The sequence below is a fragment of the Varanus komodoensis genome, unplaced genomic scaffold (assembly GCF_004798865.1).
Source record: "Varanus komodoensis strain SLA01 unplaced genomic scaffold, ASM479886v1 scaffold42, whole genome shotgun sequence".
Lineage (NCBI taxonomy): Eukaryota > Metazoa > Chordata > Lepidosauria > Squamata > Varanidae > Varanus > Varanus komodoensis.
This window is the reverse complement of record NW_025335972.1, coordinates 8,345,076-8,369,824: the sequence shown is the minus strand read 5'-3', so window position 1 is coordinate 8,369,824 and position 24,749 is coordinate 8,345,076. Positions and strand designations below refer to the sequence as shown.

At 44.9% G+C, this 24,749-nt stretch overlaps 1 protein-coding gene across 3 annotated transcripts in view; it reads left to right on the top strand.

Moving 5' to 3' along the window:
- The window catches only part of PRKCSH (protein kinase C substrate 80K-H), a 77,380-nt gene extending 55,086 nt beyond the window's left edge, over positions 1 to 22,294 (top strand). For all 3 annotated transcript variants that reach the window (XM_044443606.1, XM_044443607.1, XM_044443605.1), the window contains exons 13-18: positions 8,432 to 8,501; positions 15,408 to 15,497; positions 18,396 to 18,470; positions 19,592 to 19,691; positions 21,222 to 21,359; positions 21,668 to 22,294. In XM_044443606.1, coding sequence (XP_044299541.1) covers positions 8,432 to 8,501; positions 15,408 to 15,497; positions 18,396 to 18,470; positions 19,592 to 19,691; positions 21,222 to 21,353 — 467 coding nt within the window. In that variant the 3' untranslated portion in view covers positions 21,354 to 21,359; positions 21,668 to 22,294. The remainder of the gene's footprint in view (positions 1 to 8,431; positions 8,502 to 15,407; positions 15,498 to 18,395; positions 18,471 to 19,591; positions 19,692 to 21,221; positions 21,360 to 21,667) is intronic.
- Positions 22,295 to 24,749: the final 2,455 nt, after the last annotated feature.

Here is a 24,749-nt window from a genome sequence, read left to right as displayed (position 1 = left end):
AAACATAGAACCCCCCATCCCTTGTCCCTTTGCTGTCACTTATAGTAGAAGCTGGACCTGTCACAGTTCCACTCTTAAGGACTGAACTCTCTTTAGTTCTAGCAATCTGATGTCCTCATTGGTTTCCTGGACCACAACTCCCATGTACTCAGACCTCTCTGGCTGCATCTGTCCTGTAAACTTCCTTTTTGCCTTAGCCTTCCTTCCTCCTCCTCCTTTCTTTAACTTCATGTTTCCATCCCCACTGCTTCCTTGGTTTCCTAGTTAACCTCTTGACCAGCCTTCCTAGTATACTCCAATCACATATAACCCACCCAGATATTAGCCATTGGCCCTTTCTTGTCATCTCAGCCCATTTTTCTCAAGTCATTTTCCATTGAGCCTTCCTCTTTCTTAGTCCATTGTTTGCTTTGCACCCTTCTTTCAGCACTGTCTGTCTCTCTTACTTCCCCACATCCTGGGGCCTCTTCCCACTCCTTGACATGTCTTGTGTGAAGTTTTAATTCCAGTCCAATCCCTCCCTTAGTTGGCCAGCACACTGGTAAGTAACTTGAAGCAGTTAAACATTTTGTACCATCACACCAGCTCAGATAGCCAATTTCAGAGACTTCACAGCTTCAAGTGCAATAGAGTGTAGATATTTCATAATTTCATATTGAGACTGCTACACTTGCAATAAAAGGAAAATTGCAAGGCCTTCTTTGAGTAGATCTTGGATGAGCAGAAGGTAAAACTCCAGATGTTTTGAGCTCCCAGAAGCCCTACCAGCATGGCCAATGGTCAGGAATGCTAGAAGTTGATTCCCAAAACATCTGGAGAACTACCTTCTCCCTATACTTTCTCCCCATTTCTAGAGTTGATTGTTCTATTGCCAAACCACTGTGAGCTAGTTTTTTTCCTATTTATTAGATCTGTCTGCCTGTTTGTTAAACCCATGGCCCAATCTGGGAAGGGAGAACTAAATGTAGAAGCCAACTTTAACCATGAGTAGATGATGCTACTATAAGGGAAAAAATTTCTCTACACTGAAGTGCTTAGCTTGGCCCTTTTAAAATGGATGTATTTCCCCTCCAAGGCTGCTGGGGGTGAACTAGAACTGATATTGAGTGCCCTAACTCTGCTGAATATGGTTGAGTTATTTTTTACATCTAATCAGCTTTAAAATAATGCAAATCTGTCTGTTTCTTTAGTGGAAAAATGGTAAAAAAGATTTAATGTTTCAAAATAGATAAGTAGCTAATTTTCAGTTATCTAGAATACAAAATGTATTTGTATCTTTTGCACCTCAGACTTTCATTGGCCACAATTTCAGAGAATCTAGAGTGAAACGATTAAACTTAGAAGTGTGCATGCTTATGCACTCTTTTTCCTCTGCCTTGAACCAAGTGTTTTGCCTTACATGTGTACTCATGTGCTCCAACACCACCAGCATCCACAGGCTCACTAAAGAGATTCCATATTATCTTTGTGAGACCATTCCTCAGTGTTCCAGGACCTTGTGTGGAAAAAAATAACAGCTGTAGTCCTAACACCTCCAGTTTAAAAGAGGTTAGGTAACAGAGCAGGGGAAAGGAATCCCTTCCTGCTAAAATAAACTCATTTGCAAGATGAACTGGTGGTCTGGCTGTATAAGACTACTTCAGGTGTTCATAATTGCCCTTGGCAAACTGCCTTCGCTCGTGCAATTTCTCTAGAAACTCTGAAGAACATAGGGACTACGGCATCAGTGAAAGCAGACAGCATGGCCATGGTTAGTCCTGCTCTAGTAACATCTTATTTAGCTTACTGCAATGCATTGTATGTGCACTTGCCTTACAAGACTGTTCAAAAATAGAAGCTGGTACAAAACACAGCAGTTAGTTTATTGAGTGGGACCTTGCAAAGGAAATAGTCTTGAAATAACTCTGGTGGTTCGTGGTCCTTTTCCAAGCACAGCTCAAAGTACTTGCCTTAACTTTCAAGAGCCTTAAAGGATCTGGGTTGCCTTCAGGCAGGGATGGGCTGATTTCAGGCTTGTAGGAATTACTTTATTAGAACTTCTGCACGCGACAGGATCTAGTGCAAATGACAGAACTAAAAGCCTATAGATTGCTTTTGAGTACTGCATATAAATGTTCTAAATGCACACAGAGAGAAAAAAATTAGTCCCTTCCTGCAAGCTCAGAACTTAATAGACATCATGCAAAAGGAAAAAGGAAAGGAACCAGCTAAAAGAGGAAAGCAAGTTTACAAAAGTAGTGTTCTTGCATTAAACATTTAAACATGGTTTGGGGTTTTAATTTTGTTGTGAGTTGTTCAACTATCCTCTGGATTGAAGAGTAGGGTAACAAGTAATTACATAATAAAAAGCAGAGATCTATGGTGAGAAGATCTCTGCAAGTTCAGTTCTTTGAAGACACAAACACATCTGTTGCTGCTCCATGGCTTCATTCCCCTCAGTGCCAAAGGCACCCTCTGTGAGCAACATCTATTGCAGTGCTCTTAAGCTTTGTCCCAGGAATGTAAAAATTGGCCAGTGGTTTGCTTCTGGTTTGTAGTAAGAAAGAAACAGTCCTTTTAGACAGTTTTGTTAGAAAAAATCCAATCAGGTGATCCATTGTTGTCATGGTCTCTGTGCATCACACATATGAGTGCCGTGCCTGTGCAGTGCCTGTATTTTGGAAAATTCTCTCAGCTTATTAATGTCTTTGGCGGGAACTCTGCACCCCCTCCCCCTCGTATAAATAGGCAGAGTCCCCACCCTATTGCTAATCCACTTTCAACCGCCATTCACTGTGCCTCAAGTTCTCTCAGACTACTTTTGATTTCCCTCACAAATATCTCACTTTTCTTAAATCTTGTACACTTTTTATAAAACCTTTTCCCTATTCAACTTACATCTTTTTCTACCTCCTTATTCCCTTCAATTCCCCCACAAAACCCCACTTCTATTCCCCTCAAAATATATCTTTATAAAAACCCCACTATCATTTACTTCATTTTCTTCTTCACTTACCTTCTTTCTCAATGGCACAGCGTTCTGCCTTTAGAAAGTGTACACAGTGTGGAGCAAATGCCGTCACATTCACTCTGCCTTCTGTGTCTTGGAGAAAGGCATTGCATGGACAAGTGTGTCCACTTTCAAGCTTTCACAAACCAAATGCGCAAAAATCATGAAAGTAGACTGAAGAAGGAACTCTGGGACAGAGCTCTTATTGCGATGAAGGAGGCTACCTCTGACAAATCTGCTGGCCCTCCTACAACTGAAAAAGGCACCACTCAGCGTGCAGAGTCGGCTATTCAACTGACGGCTAAGTGCTCCAGGACTGCAAAAAAGCGTCCTGGTCGGTCTCAATCTCACAAAAAATGAAAGGAGAAATGAAAACATCTTGAAACTAAAGAGTCTGAAAAGCAAAAGCATCCCAAGGAGTAGCCAGAAAAGAAACACAAACGGCACTCCCATTCGGCTCACACAGAGGTTCTACACCAAATGGAAATGGACCCGAGCCTGTTGGTACTGAGAGAGCCTCCAGTTTGAGCCCCATCAGTACAAATGACTCGGAGACCAACTCCATACCATGTGACAAGCCCATCACTGATGCTGTATCCTTGTTCAAGGGCTAGTCAATCTGCTTTATTCATCCCGAACCAGTCTCGGATAGAGAGATTCAGGAGTCTCTGGCACAATCTTCGATACCATCTGAATCATCGGTACAGATTATTCAAGACCCTCAGGAGCAAGTTCAGCATCCTCCCATGCCTAAATTGTATGGGCCACCATCCACAGAAGCTTTTCTGGGTTCAACGCACAGATCCATCCATGCATTCAAACTGGAGATTCCTTGGTATGGAAGGAGCCAGTATTGGATGTCCCCTCCATTTCAAGGATATGGACCTGAATTTGCATGGGATTACTTCTCACCTTATGGACCTCCACATCCATTGTCTATTCCTTGTCAGAGACAACAGCAGCCTGCAGATCTGCCATCAACATCCCAGGATGAGACTACTGCTGCTGCTGTCCGTCCAGTGGAAGAAAGATCACTGACACGTTCTTCCTCAAGCATGACCTACATGTCAGACACTGCTGAGGCTGCTGAACAAGTGCCACTTCACCTGACCTCATGGTGTCAACTCAAGGTCCAGGATCACTTGGAGAAAGCATGGGCCATTTTTTGGAGCAAGTGACCCACATGGCAACGTCCCTGGGAATTGACATCCAACAACACACTGACCCAGAACAGGATAACATTTATGATATGAGGATGGAGGATGTGGTCCCAGTTGCCCTACCATTCATCCCCCACTATGGCAAGCAATGATGGAACCATGGGAGTTACCAGACCATCCACATCCAGCATCTCGGTGCCTCGAATCCATATATAAGGTCAAGGAATAGGACATTCCCTTTCTCCTAAGACATCTGTGCCTGAATTCAATGATCATTGAATCTGCTCAGGGCCATCAGAACTGAAAGCACACTGCACCAACTGATCAAGAAGGGCAGAAAATTGACATGCTGTCTCACCAAATATACTCAGCAATGGGATTTGGAGTACAAATTTCGAATTGCAAGGCTGCCATGGCACGCTACCAATATTTCCTTTGGGAGAAGATGGAATCCCTTGCTGCATTTCTACCAGACCAATAAAGGGATTTGGCAATGTCTTCATTGGAGAAGCCATGCAGTTGTGCAGGCAACAACTGGCAATGGCAAGACATCATCTCAACTGTGATTCCAGGGTGCTCTTTGATGCAGTGGCTCTCAGATGTCATGACTGGCTACGTGCAAGCAATCTACTGCAGGAGACAAGCCAGAGGGTGGAAAACATTCCCTTTGACGAAACTAGCCTCTTCCCTTCCAAGATCAATGAGAAGTTAGATACCATCCACAAGGCATGACTAACAGTTAGACGTATGGGATGGGGACCTACCGGACAATGGAAATGTAATTGGACATGGAATCGACAATTCCAATATTGTCCCTTCCAACCTACACAACAGAGCTAACTCACTGGGCATCAGTTGTTAGGCCAGAGACTGATTTGATCCTGCCATACTAACACACCTCTGTACCAGCCTAGTAAGAAAAGGCTCAATACCAACAAATGCCAACATTAATGGGTAGAGCAAATAAGTTCTCCAGTAACTCCAAATTTCCCATTTGGGGATCAACTAAAACATATCCCCATATGGGAATCCATCACATCTAATCCGTGGGTTCTGTCCATTACAGAACATGGATACATCGGAGCTCACTTGGATTCGAGGCAAGCATGAGCCTATCTACCAACAGAATGAAAGGAAAGCTTGGCAACATCCATCCAAAAACTACAAGCCAAGAATTCAAGCACAGTCTGTTCCATACAATAAACACTCGGACATATGGATACTACAGTATTGGTGGTCTCCCATGCAAGACTACAAATGAGACCACTACAATTAATGGCTTAATCGCTCTCACTATCCTGAACATGATTCTCTGTACTGACTACTCAAACCTCCACGCTCGGTTCTGCAGACTCTACACTGATGACTGGTCGATTCCACCTTAACTCAGGGGATGCTGTTCCAACCATTGGACCCAATTGTCATGCTCTATACTGATGCATCTTGAAACAGATGGGGAGCTCATTATGCTTCCTATCGAACCCAAGGAACTTGGCATGGGCACGAAAGAATGAGGCACATCAATTACCTGGAATTGTTAGCAGTTTTCAAAGCCCTTTGTTTGTTCAAAACCATCCTGATTGGAAAGACTACACAAATAGCAACAGACAATATGTCAACTGTCTTTTATCTGAACAAGCAAAGAGGAACAAAGTCAGTTCCTTTAGCTCATCTCGCACTTCATCTATGGGACTGGTGCATTGATCACGAGTTGTACTTTCAGGCAGTTCATCTAGCTGTTACCAAGAACACAGAAGCAGATTCCTTGAGCCGTTACACATCCACAACCCACGAGTGGGAGCTCAACCAGATAATCTGCCAACAACTGTTCAGCCAATGGGGAACTCCCACGATAGATTTCTTTGCTACCCAATAGAACAAGATTTGTGACTCATACTGCTCTAGAGCAGGGATAGGAGAGGGCTGTCTGGAAGAAGCACTTATGATCCCATGAAACAACACTTTCTTTTATCTATTCCCTCCAGTCCCATTAATAACAAAGACTTTAACAAATATCTGATGTAATAAATTGACCTGCATACTGATCGCCCCATGGTGGCCTCATCAGGTGTGGTTTCCAACCCTTCTACAACTATCAGAAGGGAAATACCTACACCTTCTGACGATCTTGGAGCTCCTCTCTCAACAGCAAGGCAGGATCCTACACCCAGATCTATGCTGAAACTAACTGCTTGGTTGATACGCCAAACCCGATACCGACAACCACCATCCTGACATACAGTGCATTCTACAGTCAGCCCTCCGGCCGAATACTCAATGGCCACATGCTTCCAGACAGAGTTATTTCACACATTTCGTGACCACTAATAACTTTACAGCTCCATCAGTGCCCGTTGAAAATATTCTCCAGTTCCTCCTTTCCTTACATCAAGCAGGACTCAAACCATCATCCATCAAAGTATACCTTGTAGCAATATTGCACCACAGAGGTCATATAGGAGGAACATCAGTATTTTCACATCAGTTAACACATCGCATCTTATGAGGACTACAAAATTTACACCCTCTGATTCAATCAATCGTTCCAACATGGAGTCTCTCCGTATCCTCCTGGTGCTGATTAAACTGCCATTTGAACCTCTGGCTTCCATGGACTTGAGATTACTCTCTTGGAAAACTTCTTTCTTGGTGGCTATAACTTCAGCAAGAAGAGCAAGTGAGTTATGTGCCCTATGAATGGATCCTCCATACCTAAATTTACATAAAGAAAAGGTAGTTCTCCGAATGGGCCCAACTTTTCTTCCAAAAGTGACTACAGCATTCCACCTGAACCAAGACATTGCTCTACTAGCATATTTTCCCGCACTGTCAACACTGATTGAGAGATCACGTCACACACTGGATATCCACAGGGCACTCACTTTCTACTGATCCCAGACTGAGTCATTTTGAAGGACTAAATGACTATTCATCAAATACTCAGAGCATGACAAAGGAATGCCTATAGGACCACTACACTTGTCCAAGTGGATGGTTGAAACCATCAAGCTTTCTTACCAGCTTGCCAACAGAGAATTGCTGATCACCCTGAAGGGGCACTCAACCAGAGCTGGTGCTACCTCGTCAGCTCTCTGTGCTGGCATACCGCTGCAGGACTTGTGCAAAGCTGCCACATGGTCCACCCCATGCACCTTCATCCATCACTAGCACCTTGACATTAAAGCTGGAAAGGACTGCTCCTTTGGTTGTGCTGTCCTCTTGACTGTCCTGCAATAATGACACCATCCCACCTCCTTGGTAGGGTAAGCTTGCCAATCACCCATGTGTGTGATGCCCAGAGACCACGACGAAGAAAGGCAGGTTGCTTACCTGTAACTGTCATTCTTCAAGTGGTCATCTACATTCACAACCCCCCCGCCAGCCCCACATCAGTGTCAGTGGATGGATTTAAATGGGCTTATTTATTTTCCTCACGTGCCAGTATGAGTTGGGGAGCAAATGGTCAGTCTTCAGCTGGACTGGCAATAGGGCTGGGACTCCACCTATTGATACAAGGTGTGGAGTTCCCTTCAAAACCATTAATAAGCTGAGAGAATTTTCCCAAATTCAGGCACCCATATGTGTGATGCACAGATGACCAAAGATCAGCAGTTTCAGGTAAGCAGCATCCCTTTTCTCATCTTCATCTCAGCCTCCTTTGGACAAGATGCAAAGTCATTTGTTCTTTCTTTTTCTTCTTTCTTCTTTTTGCTGCTACTTTTGAATATCAAAAGCAGTTTCCACTTCTCAAATATTAAAGATTTCTCCATGCAAGGCACAAGCCAACTATACTCTCCCCTTCACATCATCTTGGTGAAGAGGGAATGAGTGTGCAAGGGAACTGCAGTGCAGTGGACCTGAGAGATGCAATTCATTTCTTGTCCCAAATGGCCAAGCCATGTTCTCAGCATCAGTTCTGCATTATGTCATGAATTCTAATTTGGAAGATTGCTGTGAGGTTGAAATGGTTTAGCTTGTGAAGATATTTTCTAATTGTAAGATGCCAGGGATGAGCAACCTGTTAAGCAGAAGAATAAATCATTGAAAGTAGATGTGACAGTGTTTGCTGTTTCGAAAATCTTTGTGAAAGGGCTTTGTGGTCCATTTTCTTCCCACCCACCTGCCGTGGCCTTTTGGGGTAAGTTGTCGTATTAACAGGTAAAACAGTGTCCTGCCCAGGTGGTAGGTTTGAAGGGTCGTTGCATAGAAGGGTTGTAGCAGGGTAGTTAGAATGAATTAGAGTTTTCATTTAATGTTGCAGCCTGTCTTATGTGTCTTCCAGCTGCCCAAAAGGCAAGAGAACAATTTGAAGAGGCAGAGAAGTCAATGAAAGAAATGGAGGAATCTATCAGGTATGGTTCTGAGCTACATGGTGCGACTCTTTGAAGATGTTGCGGGTTTCCATGGACGGGAGGGAGAACTTCCCTGCTGTTGTCTTGACCAGTTTTTGTGCATTTCTGACACTCCCTAATCCATATAATGTGTATCCACCCCTGCCTTCAGGGATGCCCACCAAGACCTTCATTTTATTATCATTACTGTACTCAGCATATTCTTCAACAGATGAAAAACGTTAGCAGTAGTTGAACCACTTAAACTTCCAGTGCATTTACATTTGAGGGGAGAGTCTGATGATTTTTTGCACACTTTGAATCTAATTACTAAGACTGCCAGTGAGTGGAAGTGCCTAGAGAGGCCTGAATGGCTAGCTTTTAAGTCACATAACAAGTTGACTGAACTGGGTGAAAGAGAGAGCATTTAATTCTAGTTCTAGTTGTATGTCAAGCAAGCAAGAGGATGTACCCCTGGCATAAGGCCCAGCTGGAGACTCAGCATGCCTTGCTACTACCATCTTTTAAAACCTTCCTCCCTTGCAAGCTGTCACATTGAACACCTGCAAATCTCCCCATCAGTTCACCATCACCACTTGATCTACTGCTGCTTGCACCCCAGAGAGGGGGAAGTGATTAACCTGTCCATCTGACAGGATCAACTTGAAGAGGAAACTAGGTTTGAGTCAGTCTGGGTGGACACTTAACAGCCATTTCAGAATGGTGGTAAAGCAATTACTGGCTGGCGAATTTGCAGATTTTTTTTTCCCTAATAAGGGTGGAGCAATTGCTAGACTTGAGGTCATGCATCCTTGTGTCTCTGAATACATGGTTCTCAGCTTTTGCTGGGTGTGCCCTCAAACATGTCTTCCAGCCTTAGCAGTTGAGACCAGATAGATATTTTTCATATTCCTTAAAATCTGACTACTCTGCATTTAAATTGGCACCCCCAATCTATCCCTTCTTCAAAGTATGAGTTTAAATTGGCCTCTCCTTGGAAGCCAACTGTTTTGTCATTCCAACAGAGAAGTTGGAGGCATCTGGGAGAGGGACTGCAGCAAGCCTGCAGTACAATCCTAGCTGATATGCTAAGAATCTGCACCATCCTCTATAACAGTGATGGCAAACCTATGGCACATGTGCCTGAAGGGGCACGCAGAGCCCTCCCTGTCTGCAGGCGATCACCCCAGCAGCCATACGCATATTTGGAAAGATTAAGGGCGCCAGGCAACGATGTCACTCATTCGCCACAACTCATGAAGCTTTCGCGTGACCAGTCAGTGAGCTGCCAGGGATTTGCTTGGACTATGATTTTAGCAGAAGGTAGGAAAGGTAGGAAATAAACTCAGGTAGGAAATGCATTCAGATGCCTTTTTCAGGGCCAGCCAAAAGCTGGTGGTCAGTGGAACGTTGCCCCCTTGTGCTGGTGGTCAGCAAATTCAGGTTTTACTTCAATGTTGGCATTTTGCGATAAATAAGTGGGTTTTGAGTTGCAGTTTGGGCACTCGGTCTCTAAAAGGTTCGGCATCACTGCTCTGTAACATCAACAGTCATTGCAAATGGGCTTTCTGTTCCAAATCTTGCAAATACTGTTCTACTCCAGCAAAAATTGAGGGGCTCTACTCATAACTCTCAGCCTACCAAGGCCTCACTTTTTGGCAGTGGAAAGAGAGGGAAGGAGACCCAGACCTTCTGCCAATACCTGTGCCTTAGATGAATTCTGAGCCCTGTGCACCCTATGTGGAGGGCAAACGTGGGGTGGGAGACACAGCTGTCCACGAAGCCCCATCTGCAAGGTTTCTGTGCTCCTGCCTGCTGGACACACCTTTGCATTTTGAACTCACAAGTCTGACAAGAGCTCTCCGAGCATTTCAGCTGAATGTGCTTGTGTAGCTTCCATGACCAACAGTCCTTGCCTCCTGGATTTGCAAGGAGCTCTTCAGCCTTGCAATACTGCCATCTGCTTCACATTGTCCTGTTTCCTTCCCTCACAGCCATCCCTGTGGTTCCAAACCACTGCCTAGCCAGGTCTTCATGTTGCTCCCATGTACCCAGGTGCCCTTGGCTGCATTGGGCTGAGACAGCCACCTTATTCTCATAGCCTTGGAAAGGCGATGGTTCTCCTTTCAGGACCTTTATTCATGGATCTAACCCATGTAGCTCTTCTGCCTCACCCCCTTTATGTATGGGAGGTCATGATGGATGTTTGAGGACCCTTATGCTAAAAAGAGCCAATGTGAGTTCTGCTTAGGGTTGCAAGAGGACTGTCCCTGATCAAAGGGTTAGAAGGCTCCTAAAACCACTTCTCTTGACATTTGCTGCTGTTGCTTCTTTTCTGCCTTGATGTATCTCAGTCTGGATATTAGTTTTCAGTTTTCCCATGAAGATGGTGAGAGTACTTAATGCAGAGATTGGGCATTACTTTGGCCCCACTTGCCATTCATCTCACATCTTTTTCTGCCTTCACTCCCCCAGTCCCAGGTGGGGGAGGGGGGAAGCCAAAAATAAAATTCAAGCTGGCTTCTATTGATTGCATACATAATTATTGCCATAATCACACACTCCTGAGCTCTTAGGCTGGGAAGGATGATTCAGGGAGCAGATGGGAGACCTCAGCACACTTAGCTCAGCTGACCTTGGTGACAGGCACTTCATTTAACTGTTGGGGGAGGGTTTATTTGCTGGTTTCTTCATTTTCAAAGGAAGGAGCCAGAGATGCACAAAGCCAGATGCATTGGCTGTCCTAAATGGAGCCTGTGGTTTGGTTATTTATTTATTAAACGTGTTTCACACTAATCGTCCCATAGAACTCTAGGCAGATTCTGGTTGTGCCTTTCATTTAGAGCCCCTTCACACAACCATTGTGACATGTTAGAGTGGCTACAGACTCTGGTTTTGATACATGACTTTGTGACTATTCCTAATACGATTACTATTATTTTCAACTTATTCCTTTTAACACTTCATTCTGGCAATAGCTGCACTCACAAATGAATACCGATGTGCATTTGCCAGTATAGGTGTTGGTCAAGTCAGCCAGTAAAGCTTTGTTTGGCCAAAGTACTATACACAATTGCCATTCTCCATGGAACTGTCTACTCTGTTATTCATAATAAAGGTTCCTCTGGGAGACATGGGCATTTAAATAGATCTTAACACCGAAATGACATTGGGGAAGTGTGAATCTAGCAAACTAGCTATAAAGCTAATGTTTGAATGCACCTTAGATATATTTTCCACCAGCTTAAACCACTGGGAGCTTATCTTGCATGAATACTCTTGTAATATTCTGTCACTCATGTCTTTGCAAACCTATGAATCCATGAGTTTTAGAAACTGTCATATTGGAAGCAAAATAAATTAAAGAATATAAACCTATGAAAATACCATTCTTGTTGTAGCATGCAGACTTCCTCTGCCCCAGTTTTGGAAGCTTTGCAGTGCAGAGTATATATAGGCACTGAATTCTTTAATCTTGAAGGTGCAGACTTCTTTCCCTCCCATCACAGGCAGCTTCCTTTTATAGCATCATTGAAGTGGCTGAGACTGATCTTTAAAGGCCCCTGGTCTGACTTAGATGAATGAATAGGATCAGGAACATGGGCCATCAGCTAAGCCCTTCAACGTCTTGACAGGATAGGTTGAGAATGGTCTAGATATGGGGTCTCAAACTCAACTTACCTGGGGGCCGCTGGAAGTAGAGTCTGGGTGAGGCTGGGTCTCATCAAGTATTTCACCACGGTGGTAGAGGGCCGCTTATCCCGCGTCGCTCCCGGAGGCCGGCCCGGGCGCCGCCGGTGCTTTGAAGGCCGCAGGGCCCCTCCCCCGTGCCCCTCCCGTCCCGGCGCGCAGCTTAGAGGGAACATTGCGCCCAGGGTAACGACTCACGCAGGTGCATGTGAGAAAACCACGCGGGCCGCACTATCACTAAACTTTGATATCAAGTGGGGGCCACAAAATATCGTCCCGTGGGCTGCAATTGGTCCGCAGGCCGCGAGTTTGAGACCCCTGGTCTAGATAGTGGTGGAGAAACCTCTTTCATCCCAAGGATTGTGCTCCATTTTGGAGATGCTTTTGGAAGCTGCTGTCCAGTGATGGGGATGCCCAAAGGCAAACAGATGGGGCAAACATGTACCGCAAGTTGGCAAAAGATAATTGTGACTTGCTGCTTTGAGTGCTAGTAACTTCACCTCAGGAGAGGCATTTCATCCTTTGAGTGCAATGGAAAAAGTGAAGTGGAAAAAGAGTGTGGGAGCCAGGAAGCCACCATATGACTGCCGGTTGGGTGGAAAGGGGCCAGGCCAGGGCATATAGCCAACTGAGGAATTCTAAATATAGACTTGCCACTCACAACCCAGGTGGGTTTGACCCCCACTGGCCTGAAGTTCCATAAGCACAGTCTGAGAGTGTCTGTGCCTTTGGAATCAAGTCCATTCCAAGTCTTTCAAAGACATCCAGTTTGTAACCCTAGCGACAATTCTGGTTTGCTGAGCATCTTTGAGGGCAGTGATTAAAAACTTTTGTCCTGGCTGGGAGCTGCATTGTTCTCCCTGAGGTGGTAAGCATTCATCTTGGCTCTGAATGGCCAGCGAAAGGATGCATGATTGCTGTTCCATATAACACCCATGCCACCCCACCCCTTGTGCACAGAAAACCAGCCTGTCAAGGGGAAGGCTAGGCTAGAACCCTTCCTGCTAAAAGAATTTGTTGTGTTTGAAGTGAGGTGGGGTTGGCTGGGTTTTGTATGGAGGAATATTCAGTCCTGTGAGCTCCCACCAGCCATCTGAAATGGTGCAACCAAGGTGCAGGTTTACCACCTCAGGGAGAACTCAGCCTAAAACAGCAGGTGCAAAACTAGAGCCTTAATTGAAGTCCCTCCTCAAAATTGGCTCCACATGGGGCATTTACCACCCAGCCACAACTTTACCATAGTTGCCTCTCTCTGCCCCAGGGAGAGCTCTAGTGTGGCCCATTAGGAAGGCTTTTAGAGGGTGGGGATGGAGGCAAGGAGGTGTTAGCTAAGTAAGCAGCTAATGGAAGTCTGGAATAGCAGCTGAGACCTGTTTTGTTAGTGTCATTTTTCAAAGAGGTTTTTCTCTTGAGGAGGTGGAAGACTCCCTTCCCTTGCCACAAAAGGAAAGTGGATATTCTAGTCATTTATTTCAGGTTACCACCCACCTTTTCCCCAAAGGGCTTGGCATGGTTGACCATATTTGCCCATCCTTCTGGCTGGAGTGCTCTTGCTGCTGCCCTTCCTTTTTCACAGGCTAGAGGTTGGTGCTGGAGGAGAAGCAGCTTGGCTTAAGGCTCTGCATTGAAGCCCAGAGCAAGCCTCAGGCAGGCTCTGCCATAACTGCCTGTCCAAATGTGGACCCAAGGAGAGCATGAACCCTCGGGAACATGTTGCTGAGGCAGCTTCTCTTTTCCTGAAAGCTGTTTTGATCTGGCTGGGGCAAAGGAGCCTCTGAAGCAGGTCCTTTATTAAACAAAGAGCTTTGCTTCTCTCTCCCTGCCTGGGAGCCAGACCTGTAATTAGGAGTAGCCTTGGTGACAGGGCGGTAACCATGGGATCCAGCCCCCCCAGCAAGTCCCTTTGCTGCTCAGTGGGGTCCCCTGGGGCTGCAGGCAGATAAGGGCAAGGAACAAAGGCAACCACTTAACAAAGAGTTTGGGCAAAGGGCATTGACCCCTGCACAGACAAGACTTGCCTTCCACCACTGGGTTTATGTGACCCTTGGTGGTAGGTGAAGCAGAGAGGCTACTCTCTCGCTCACTTTCATCTCTCAGCCTCCCAAGCAGACTGTTGTTGAGTGTCTGTGTTTACTTTATTTATATACTGCTTTCTTCTCATAACAAAATCAAAGTGGCCTAAACCATTCTCCCCTTCTTGTTCTCAGTCTTATCCCCACAACAGCAACCCTGGGAGGTAGGTTGGGCTGAGAGCTGTGACTCTACCAAAGCCAGCCAGTTGGCTCTATAGCTGAGTGGGGACTAGAACCCAGATTGCCTGAATCCCAGTCCTCTTAACCACTGCACTGCACTGGCTCTCTCTCAATTACTTGAACGCAGTCTGCAGAATGTGGAGAGTTCTTACCAGTCAGAGTAGGCAGTGCTGGATTCAGTGGACCACATGACCAGCTCAATGCAAGGCAGCTCTTCCAGACGCTCTAAATTCTTGGTAGAATGTGACTGCTTCTGGGAGGGCTGTCACCCCTGCTCTCTCTCCTTCAGTCAAGGAAGTTTATTTGCCATGAATCTTTCAGAACACACCCAAAAGCTTTCCTTGATTGCTGCAGCCCTTCTTCTGCTTGTTCCTTGGCATTCTTAAATCCCTCCCCACATGCAAATATATGTGCAATAAGCTATGATCCCCCACCAGAGATTAAGTTTATAAGAGACTACCACGTCTCCTTGTTTCTTCCTTTCTGATCTTTGCTATTTCTGCTTAAGTTCCATTCTTTCCGTCATGTTTAGATGTGTGCATTAAACACCTCCTTAGCCTCAGGGTGTGTTATATTTATTGTTGATTTATTGATTAGATTTATATTCTGTTAAAAGAATTCAAAGCACCCTACATCATTCTCCCCCTCCTACTCTTAGTTGTATCCCCATAACAACAACCCTGTGAAATAAGTTGGGCTGAGGGTCTGTGACTGGCCCAAAGCCACCCCGTTGGCTCCATTTGTTTTGTTTGGTTTTTGGATGGAGGGAAGTATTAGAATCAGACTGGGAAGGAGACTAGATTTGGGTTTCTTCTATTTTTGTTTTTTTGGTTTTTTTGCGGGGGACAAATAACGCTATCTGCTTTGCTTTTCACTGAACCCAGAATTATTCCTACATCCAGACCCTATTGTGCTTGTTTAGTAAAATGTTCTGTTAGCCATAAACGTACAAGATTTTAAAACAGTTTTTCCTTTTCCTCCCCAGGAACTTGGAGAAAGAGATTACCTTTGATTTTGGACCACATGGAGAATTTTCGTATCTGTATGGCCAGTGCTATGAACTTGCCACTAATGAGTAGGTGCTTGTGGCCCCTGCTAACCTTCTTTTAATTCTGAGATCGTTTTGCTCTGCTCAGCCTTTTGGTGATATGAGTGCTGTTCCTTGTGAGCCCAAACCCTGGGACAATTCTGTTGCTTGCTTTTCTGCCATGTTCTAACTGTGAGGTTGCCAATATTTGAGTTCAGTGGGCACAGGTGGAATTTTGTGAGTGTGTCATGGACACTTTCACAAACTGGGCAAATGCCCCTTCATCAAAAGGCTGACATGGCTGTCCTGCAAGCTTTAAAATGTCTTCTAGTCAATCTTGTGAAACAGCACCCATGCCGGGTTAATGTGGATACTGGCTAACTACTTTCCAGGAGGTGAGGTTCCTAATGCATAGGCTGAAATGCAGTTTCTACAGTTGTCTGAAAAGGGTAAAAGAACAACTTAATTGTCAACTTCAATCCCAGAGAAAAATGTGGCATTCATCAAATGATTGCCACTCAACTTATCCAGTCTCCAGTTCAGTGGTGTTTATGTATCTTCAGTCATCCATAAAAAGCATTTTCCAGCCTGCCTTAAAAGTTTTTAGAAAAGAAGCTTGTTCTTAATGTCAGCCTCTTGGCAGTTTTCCAGGACATTAGTTCAGGTGCAGAATTCTGCAACAAGGAAAATTAAGTTTGGTAACTGACATGGAAATCAAATGAGCCCACCAATGTAGTTGGTCTCATCTGTGCAGGTTACAGTCAAAATTTAGAAGAATTGATTTCGTTTTTTAGAGGTGAGGTGAGGCCTGTAAGTCTGGCTGAGCCTTTGAGTGCTCTGCTTTTTTTCTTTTGAGGCATGGCAACAGACAAATGGGAAAGCAGCGGTCTGAATTTTGCACTAAAATATCCAATTTTGAGAATTAATTTTGCAAACTATGAACCAAAAAGGATCAATGCTTTAAGCTGCACGCTTTGGAAAATGAATGGATTTCTGGTGGCTGCCTTTGTTATTTTTGATTGGTAGCACATGAGGGGTTTTGAGAAGAGAAGATGGTGGTATTAAATAATGGGGAAACAATCAGGGTTACACCGAAGCTGCTCCTCTTCTAGCTGATGCACCAGGACAAGCTAGGTAAGGTGGCAACAGAGCATGCACTTAAACCTGAACTCCTGCAGTCTTTAGAGGGTTGGAGTCCTAGCTGCAAGAACAAAAAGACTGCATTTGAAGGAGCGCAGAGCCCTCCACCTGTCCCTTAGCCAGGCTGCCATACCAGAGGAGAGCCCTACTAGGAGAAAAGCACTGAAAGGGAAGAGGACCCAGAGTGACAAGCAGAGGAACTGGGAATGGTTTCCCCAAGCTACCTTTTAACTCCTTAAATTGGACTCCCAGAATTCCATGTGACACTGGCAGGTTTGAGCTTAGCTACCTGCACCTGTCACTGTCCTGCTCGTCCTGAGGAAACACGCTGCAGCACCTGAAAGGTCATGACTAACGGAGTCTTGCCTCATCTGGTCTCAAGATCTGGACCCCTCTCCTTTGTAATTAGAGCCATCAAGAACTTCATGCCATGAACATCACTTGGCACAGCATGTTTTCCTGACCTAGATGGAAGGGAAAGATTACTGATCATACCTTTTCCATTTTTAGGAGGCTAAATTGGAGTTTTTGTTTCCAGGCAGGGGATTGGCTTTTGCAAAAGGACACTTTGGTCCCTTATATGCAAGCAAATTATTTTTAGCAATGAGGCTAGCAGCTTTTGGAATGATCCAATACATAGGAGTCCAGCAGCCATTTTCTGGCATGCCAGGCTCCTGCTGGCCTCCAGGCCCTACTGTACCTAAAGAACTCTGGCCCTCCTGGAACCCAGAGCTGCTGTCTTGGAGGCCTGGGTCCAGGTGATCATTTGCTTCCTCCTGCTCCTCCCTAATTGAGCTGTGGCATGATTTAGCTTATCAGGTTGGGTTTGCTCAGCCACCCCACACGCCATCCTCTCAAAAATGGAAGGAAGGAAGGGTTGCTATTGCATGTAGAAAACTTAAATCCATGCAGCTTGTTTGCCACAGGTAAGGATCTGGTGCGCACGGGCCTTGTCAAGCTGAGCACTTGCTGCTACAGCATCCCTACTGGTCTGTTCCTTGACAAGAATGAGCCTGTGTGTCTTCACCCACTTACACAACGACTGGGACCTGTCTTCACCTTTCTTTCCAGCCTTAGAAGTGTTGATAGTATTCCCTATCTTTGGGGCACATCCCACGCCCTCTTTTCTCAGCAGTGGCAGAAGTAGTTCAGCAAAAGCTGGCAGAGCTTTGACAAAGTGTTAGGACTTTCTGCTGGTGTCTGCCTAGATTTGAGGTGGGGAGGAAGAGATTCCCTGCAGTAAGGGCGGGTGAATTTACTTGATGACTAGTGTGATAAGGATTCCATTGGGAATGCTGCGGTAAGTGGATCATCTTTGACTGATGTGATGGGCATGGGAACAAGAACCAGAAGTCACAAGGAAGGATTACAAACTTCTCTCATGCCAATTTTTAAGACTTCAGTGGAAACTGTTAAAACATTTTCAGTGTTTTTTTTTTCTTTTCTTCCTTCATGATTTTTTAAAAAAAGTTGTTGGTTTTTAAAAGGGCTGTTTGGATTTTTGTATTCTTGTATGAGGTTGTATTTTGCATGTGTTACAGGGAAGCGCTTCTGCTAGATCCTTAGATCACTGTCTTTGTCAATAGAAGAATTGCATAAGTCAGGGGGAGACTGGGGTGAATCAGGGGCCTGTTCATTATTTTGACAAGCTTTTTGTTCTTTCTAATGCAGAGGATGCAAGCAGTGTCCCAGCTGGAGACATTTTGCTTTGCAAGCCATAGCTCTAGAACTCCATTCTAGCAGCCTAATTATCTAATGTATAACAAAGATACTCATGACTCTCTTCTCTGTTTCCCTCACCCACAGATACATCTATCGTCTCTGTCCCTTTGACAGAGTGTCTCAGAAACCCAAGCATGGTAGCTCAGAGACCAGCCTTGGGTAAGAGTTTCTGCCATTTCCACACATTCTGGGAAGAAGGGCCTGGTACCCACACTGTCTCTGGCAGTTTGATGTCATCTGCACCCTGAACTGGGAGGGGATGTGGTACAGCGGGTCAAAGGCAGAGCCATGGATGAGGAAGCTCTAGTTCAACATTTGCATCTGCTTTAAACTGTTTAAGCAAGCCAAATTCTCAGCTTTCATGTGTGTCCATGCCCTGCCTGTTCTTTGGTGAAAGTAATACTGGTAATACCTTAACAGGCTGTTGCAAACATTACAGCAATGACTGTAATGTGAACCGGTTGCTGATGCAGGAAGGAGAGAGATTGTAAATTACACCCAAGGACAGGAGAATTCATGCCCAAGGACAGGAGGTAGCTGCAGTAATGGCAAATGATCTATACATGGGACTGATCACAGACCATCACCCTGTGGGTCACCTGACCTGGGTTGGGGGGAATAAAGCCTGGGAGTGGGGAGTCTTTGGTTGGCTGTAATTTGGATTGTTGCTGCTCTCCAAATCCCCTTCCCTTTCCCTCCCCTCCCCTTTTATTCCTTGTGCATCTATTTTAGTCTCCCCCCATATTTTATCCTTTTAATACATTCTTATTTTTCCCCAATGCTTGGCTTGTCATGTGTTGTATCCAGTGTCTGGTCCAGGGTTCTGGGACCAGGGAGTTACTGGGCAGGATTTTTAGCCCAGTTAGTGGGAAATCCTGGGTGGCAGTCTGCTCCAGTGACATATCTGAAACATTCTGGTCAGTATATGAAGCACTGTTTAAGTGCTAAGTATTCTTACTGTAAGTAAAAATAATAATACTGCCCTTCCTCAAAAAGAACAGCTTCCCCATTATACCTGGGAAGGATTCACCACTTTAAGCAAATTGTAAATTTAAAAAATGCATACCCTCCTTCTGTTAACTGTTGAGGCCCTGCTCATGCTGTGACCCCACTTTGTAGTATGGAGTTGCCATTGCATACATGTTCTGAAAATGTCTTCATTACCATAAAACAACCCAGCCCTGAATGGGATTCTTCCTGAAGCGATCTTCTCTCACTGGGCTCTTAGACTTTGCAGTGTCGTGGTTCTCCAGAGCTGACTTGTCTTGCTTTCCTTCTAGTACATGGGGTTCCTGGACTGGCCCAGATGATAACAAGTTCAGCATCATGAAGTATGAACATGGGACAGGCTGCTGGCAGGGCCCCAACAGGTCCACCACGGTGAGTTACTTGACTGAGCTCAAGATACACATCAGGTAGGCTGGAAGTGAAGCAGAACTGAGCTGCTTCTCTCTCACTTTCTGTCAGTTTGCCATAGCTGTGGCCTGAGAGTAGGATTTTGGCTTCTGACATAGCCCGGCATTCTGGGTTCAAATGGAATCTCCCAAAATCCCATCCTGCTTTTCTACTCCAAAGCATGCCCATTCAAATCTTTCCAAATCTCACTTAGTGAAGGAAACCACAGTGAGTGTACATTGAACAAAGCAGGCACACTTACAATGAAGTTACGCACAAAGCATGGCTGGCTGGTAGTTGGAACATACTGTGAAAGCTTTGGACTGTAGCAGAGCTTACAATTGTGGGAGTACATCAGGCAGAAGGATAAGATACCGACTCATTTCGGTGGGTCAGTCAGGCATTACTTGCCCTAGTAATATCCCAGGATTTCTCTTGAGAAGATTTGACAGGTTTTTTTTTCTTTTGCTCAAGTGCAGGATTAGGCTGATCTGTTGTGCCTTCCCCACCAAGTTGGACTTGCAGGGGATGGTGGTTATGTGTCCTGCCAGAAGCTTAAATCAGCTATCTTGGTTGGCTGAAAATTTGGTGAGATCTTGTAGGTGATGTCTGGGTAGGTTATCCTTAACCTGGTATGCAGGGGGACATGCATCTTCCTCTGGGGTGATGAGAAAGCCATAATTCACTGTTTTAAGAAAAAAATGGATATTGTTCAGTGCTTAAGAACAAAGCCTGCAACAGCTAAATGGGGCTTTCCATTCACAAGAACTAGAACTTTGGAAGGTTCATCCATAAAGAAAATGCTGAATCAACTCTGGCGGTCAATGGAATGAGAGATGTCCTGTGTGTGTAGTATCATAAAGAAAAATGTTCTGTGTGTCGAAATCCAACATAAGCAGATTGCTTTATGTGCAAGCAGAGGGAGACACATCCAAACCTCTACCTACAGCCTGAAATACTACATTCCAGGAAAGACATTGTCTTACTCTGTAGCCCTTAAGGCAGTTCAGCACTGAAGAAATCTTTTATGAAGTACATGAAGAGACTCTTTCCTGCAAATTGGATTGCCTGCTTCTGGGCTGGACTGTATTACATTTAGGTAATTCATTGGGCTACTTCTACAGCAGGGATTCCCTGATCTTTTTATTTCTATTAACATTAATACCTTAGCTTCCTATCAGTGTGCTTCAGTGGAGATTCCAGGGCAAAATTTGGTGGAGGGTACTCAGTTTTGAAGGTTTACATGAAGCTGAGTGGGTGTCTTAAGACCAGTTATATGTCCCTCTGTCTATCCCACTGCTTGGTTCTGAGGACAAACTAGGAATAGTGTCATATATACCACTTGGAATTCTCCAGAGAAGAATAGGATATAGATATGTCAACTAGGAATGTTGGATCTTGGGGTAAAATAATAAATCAAAGCCAAGTCTGTTTGCCCAGTGTCTTTAAAGGTTGCTAGTACTGGGCTTCAATGGATAGGCTGAGAGCTACTGTTCTGATTTCTCTCCAACAAAGGTAAAGCTTTCATGTGGCAAGGAAACAGTTGTCATGTCCACAACAGAGCCCAGCCGCTGTGAGTACTTGATGGAGTTTGTCACCCCAGCAGCCTGCCATGAGCCAAAAGACCTCAGTCATGATGAACTCTGAGAGCTGGTAAGTTCCATCAGCAAGTCTCAAACATCTCTCAATAGAACTCAGTGGTTGTGGGCAGTTGTGAAACATGGAAGGAAAGTCACAGCAGGACAGGGCAAGAGTTCTCTAAATAGCATCCACCTTCCTTGAAATGTCTGCAGCAGATTTGTGAACCCCTTAACTGGAGACAGCCAAAGTTTGTAGGAGGCAATGACTCTCATCCCGTCCTCCTTTGGTTTGTCAAAGCCTTTCTCTTTAGGTCAAAGTGGGACCAGTGTGGATGCCAGGGTTGTTCTCTTGACTGATTATCCTCTCCTTTCTTCTTCTAGATGCACAAAAGAGCCATTGCCCTGGACACAGATCCTGCTCTACATGATTGCAAGACACATTGCAGAATTCTCCACACCTTTTGCCCCAAGGTCTGCCCCCCTGGACTTCTCACATAGAACCCACTGATTGTGCTGCTGTGCCTCAGTGGACTTTGGGGCTTTTAAGTACTTGTTTTCCATGCCAAGTACTGGAATTTGTGTCTGTCTTCTCCCAGCACTCATCCGTGTGGTTTCAGGGAGCTAGCTGCCCTAATCATGCATAACACATAGGCCTGCACATCTGTTTGGCCCTTTATCTTGCCAGAGGAAGGCTTTCTCCACCCATAACTATTGCTTCTTTGTGGAGAAGGTGCAGTTCTTTTTCTGCCCTGATGCAGAGACCTGCAGCTGTCTACCTGAAGCATCTTCTCCTGCTGGCTTCTTTTGTTCTGAGCCAGATTTCCACTCAGTCTGAGACTTTGCACAGGTGAAAGAAGAAAATGGAAAAAGAGCCTGTGCCAAGCTTGCCTTCTGTACTGGCAATCACAGCCTGGTTTTTTGGGTTTTTTAAAATCTGCTGATCGGTGTTGATCTCTTACTGGGGGAAAAACAGACACATTCCCTTCCAATAAAGAAATCTCTCTCCTAGCTGATGTCTCTGTTGCATTTAAAGTGAACTGGGGTGCTGCATGTTACTGTCTTCAGGGTGCTGTAAATGGATGGTGGCACAACATGGCACTTTGGGCCTGACTTCAGTATGGGCAGCTGGCATCAGCTGTATGAACATCTCATTCTCTGTCTTCCCCCACTTCTTTCACACACCAGCAGACAGAAACCTCCTATGAAAAGCATTAATGGGGGATGGGTTAGAACCAACAGACCATCCCCTTCTCCCCTCCCACCCAGTGGTCCCTGGGGAACTGGGCCTCCCTGCTCTGTCAAGCTTCTCTTGATAAAGGTTTGTGGGAGGGCAAAGCTGGTGCCTTTCACCTGCTCCCCTTGATTGCTGTCAAAACCCAACCAATTTCCATCACAAAGGAGAGGCTCCTTCTCTCCCAGCCACCATTGTTTTCCATCTGAGCCCCTCTCCAAAAGGGCGTCTGCTGCTTGCCTGAGGCTGGGGGTAGTGCTCACAAAGGGGGCCTCTGTTGACTGGGGGTAGTTTCACTATATGGGTTCAGGTCTCCTGTGGCCAAGGAGGGTTATAGAGGGTGGGGGGAGTAAGAATATCTGTTATTAAGCGGAAGACACTACCCTCATCTTCCTACTTAATCTTCCCAGTGTAGGGAGAGAAAAATTTGTTTCCATCTGTTAGGTGACAGAGCAACCTACCCTGTGAATGAAGCACCTGCTCTGCATTCACATGCCAGTTTGTTTATGCACACACCTTCATACAAGTCCGTTTACATGTGTCAGAACCCCTGATGAATAGGGGCTCCTAGCAGTATTTTTCTGGACCTCAACAAGATCAGGCTCTGCTAATGTGTAAACTGTTCTGAGAGCACTATGCTAATTGAATGGTATAGAAATGGTTTAAATTATGTAGGCAAAATTGAGTTACCACCTTAATAAGAGCTCCATCCACTAGCTTGCATACCTGGATCACAAGAGTTAAGGAAGAGGCAGAAGTCACTAATTGTCTTCAGCAGACATACTGGAAAAATGTTAATTTGGCTGCCCTAGGTAACAGAAGTGTTTCTGTGATGCACAGTATCTGCAATCTCAATCATAAGGGGCCACACCACCCCCTACAACATCCTCAAGTGCAGTTGCTTATTTTTCCCCATAAAATTAAGCTGGAGCTCTGCTCAAAAGGAAAAAAGTATGCTTGTGCAAACCATAGGGATGAGGCCTGTCCAGTGATTCCCGTGCCTGGACTCAGAATCCAGTTTTGCCCTTTTTATTGTATGTAACGGTAGCCCATTTGCTTTCTCCAATAGAACTCAACAGGAGCTGCAGCCTATTATTTGCACAGTTTCTGTATATTCTGTAATCACAGGAGTATGGCAGACTCAGGGACTATATTTTGCATCTAGTGCCTGCTTTGTTCCTGTATCAAATATGAATAATCTGTTACAGAAAAGAGCAGGAGCTATCCTAGAAGCAAAAATGACAACATAGGCTTTCACATATGGGTATATTGTGAGAAGGCAAAACTCCCTGGTGATGGCAATCGTGCTAGGAAAAGTCAAAGACAGAAGACCAAATATGAGAGGGAAGGAGTTCATAAAGGAAGCCACCAGCCTTAATTTACAAGAGCTGAGCGGGGCTGTCATTTTGGAGGGCTTTCATTCATACAGTCACCATAAGTTGGAGACAATGGCACAAGAACAAGCGGGCTGTCTGCTTAAGCAGAACACAACCCTGCATCCTGTGTGTCTTTCCCTCAATGTTTAAAAAACCCCTAAGATAATGTTCATGGCTTTGAAACATCAAACTGTCAAGGTCATAACTGTTAGGGAATGAGGGCCAGTTTAGAAGTGCTTTGTCGTGCTTAGGATGCCTAGCTAACAACACTTAGTAAAAATTTGAGGCATTCCCCTTTTCCCCATTTTGACAGAAAATGAAAGCTAATTTTATCCACAGGAAAGATATACTGTATGGGGGCTTCTGTGTTAGTGGAGCTCCTTATTCTTTGCAGCTTCTATTCTGAGCTTTATACTAGTTATTTATGGTTCTGAACACCCCCCCCCCCCCAAATAGGTTCACTGTCATGGATAGCTCTTAGAAAGCTTGACATAAAAGCTGCAATAGATAAGGATATCCACTGCCCTTGGACACATCCGAATCCCTTGTCTATTCTGTACCTGGAATACTACGAACAAATCTAACATGGAAATCTTTCAGGTAGTCAAGGGGGAGGGCCTTACTAGGATCCAATCAAACACTTCTTAATACCCATTTTTGTCTGTGAACTGCTGGCGCAACTGAGTATTTTGCTCTGATGTAGTTCTGTATAGAAAATGCAACTTCTGTTGTCAGTACACATGTTTGCAAAAGCATAGCTAAGTACTGAAATGTGAAGTGGACAGGGCTTCTTACGGTTCCAAATGACATGCAGTGAAGTGTGTAAGGTAAGTCATGCTGGTCAATGGTGTGTAGA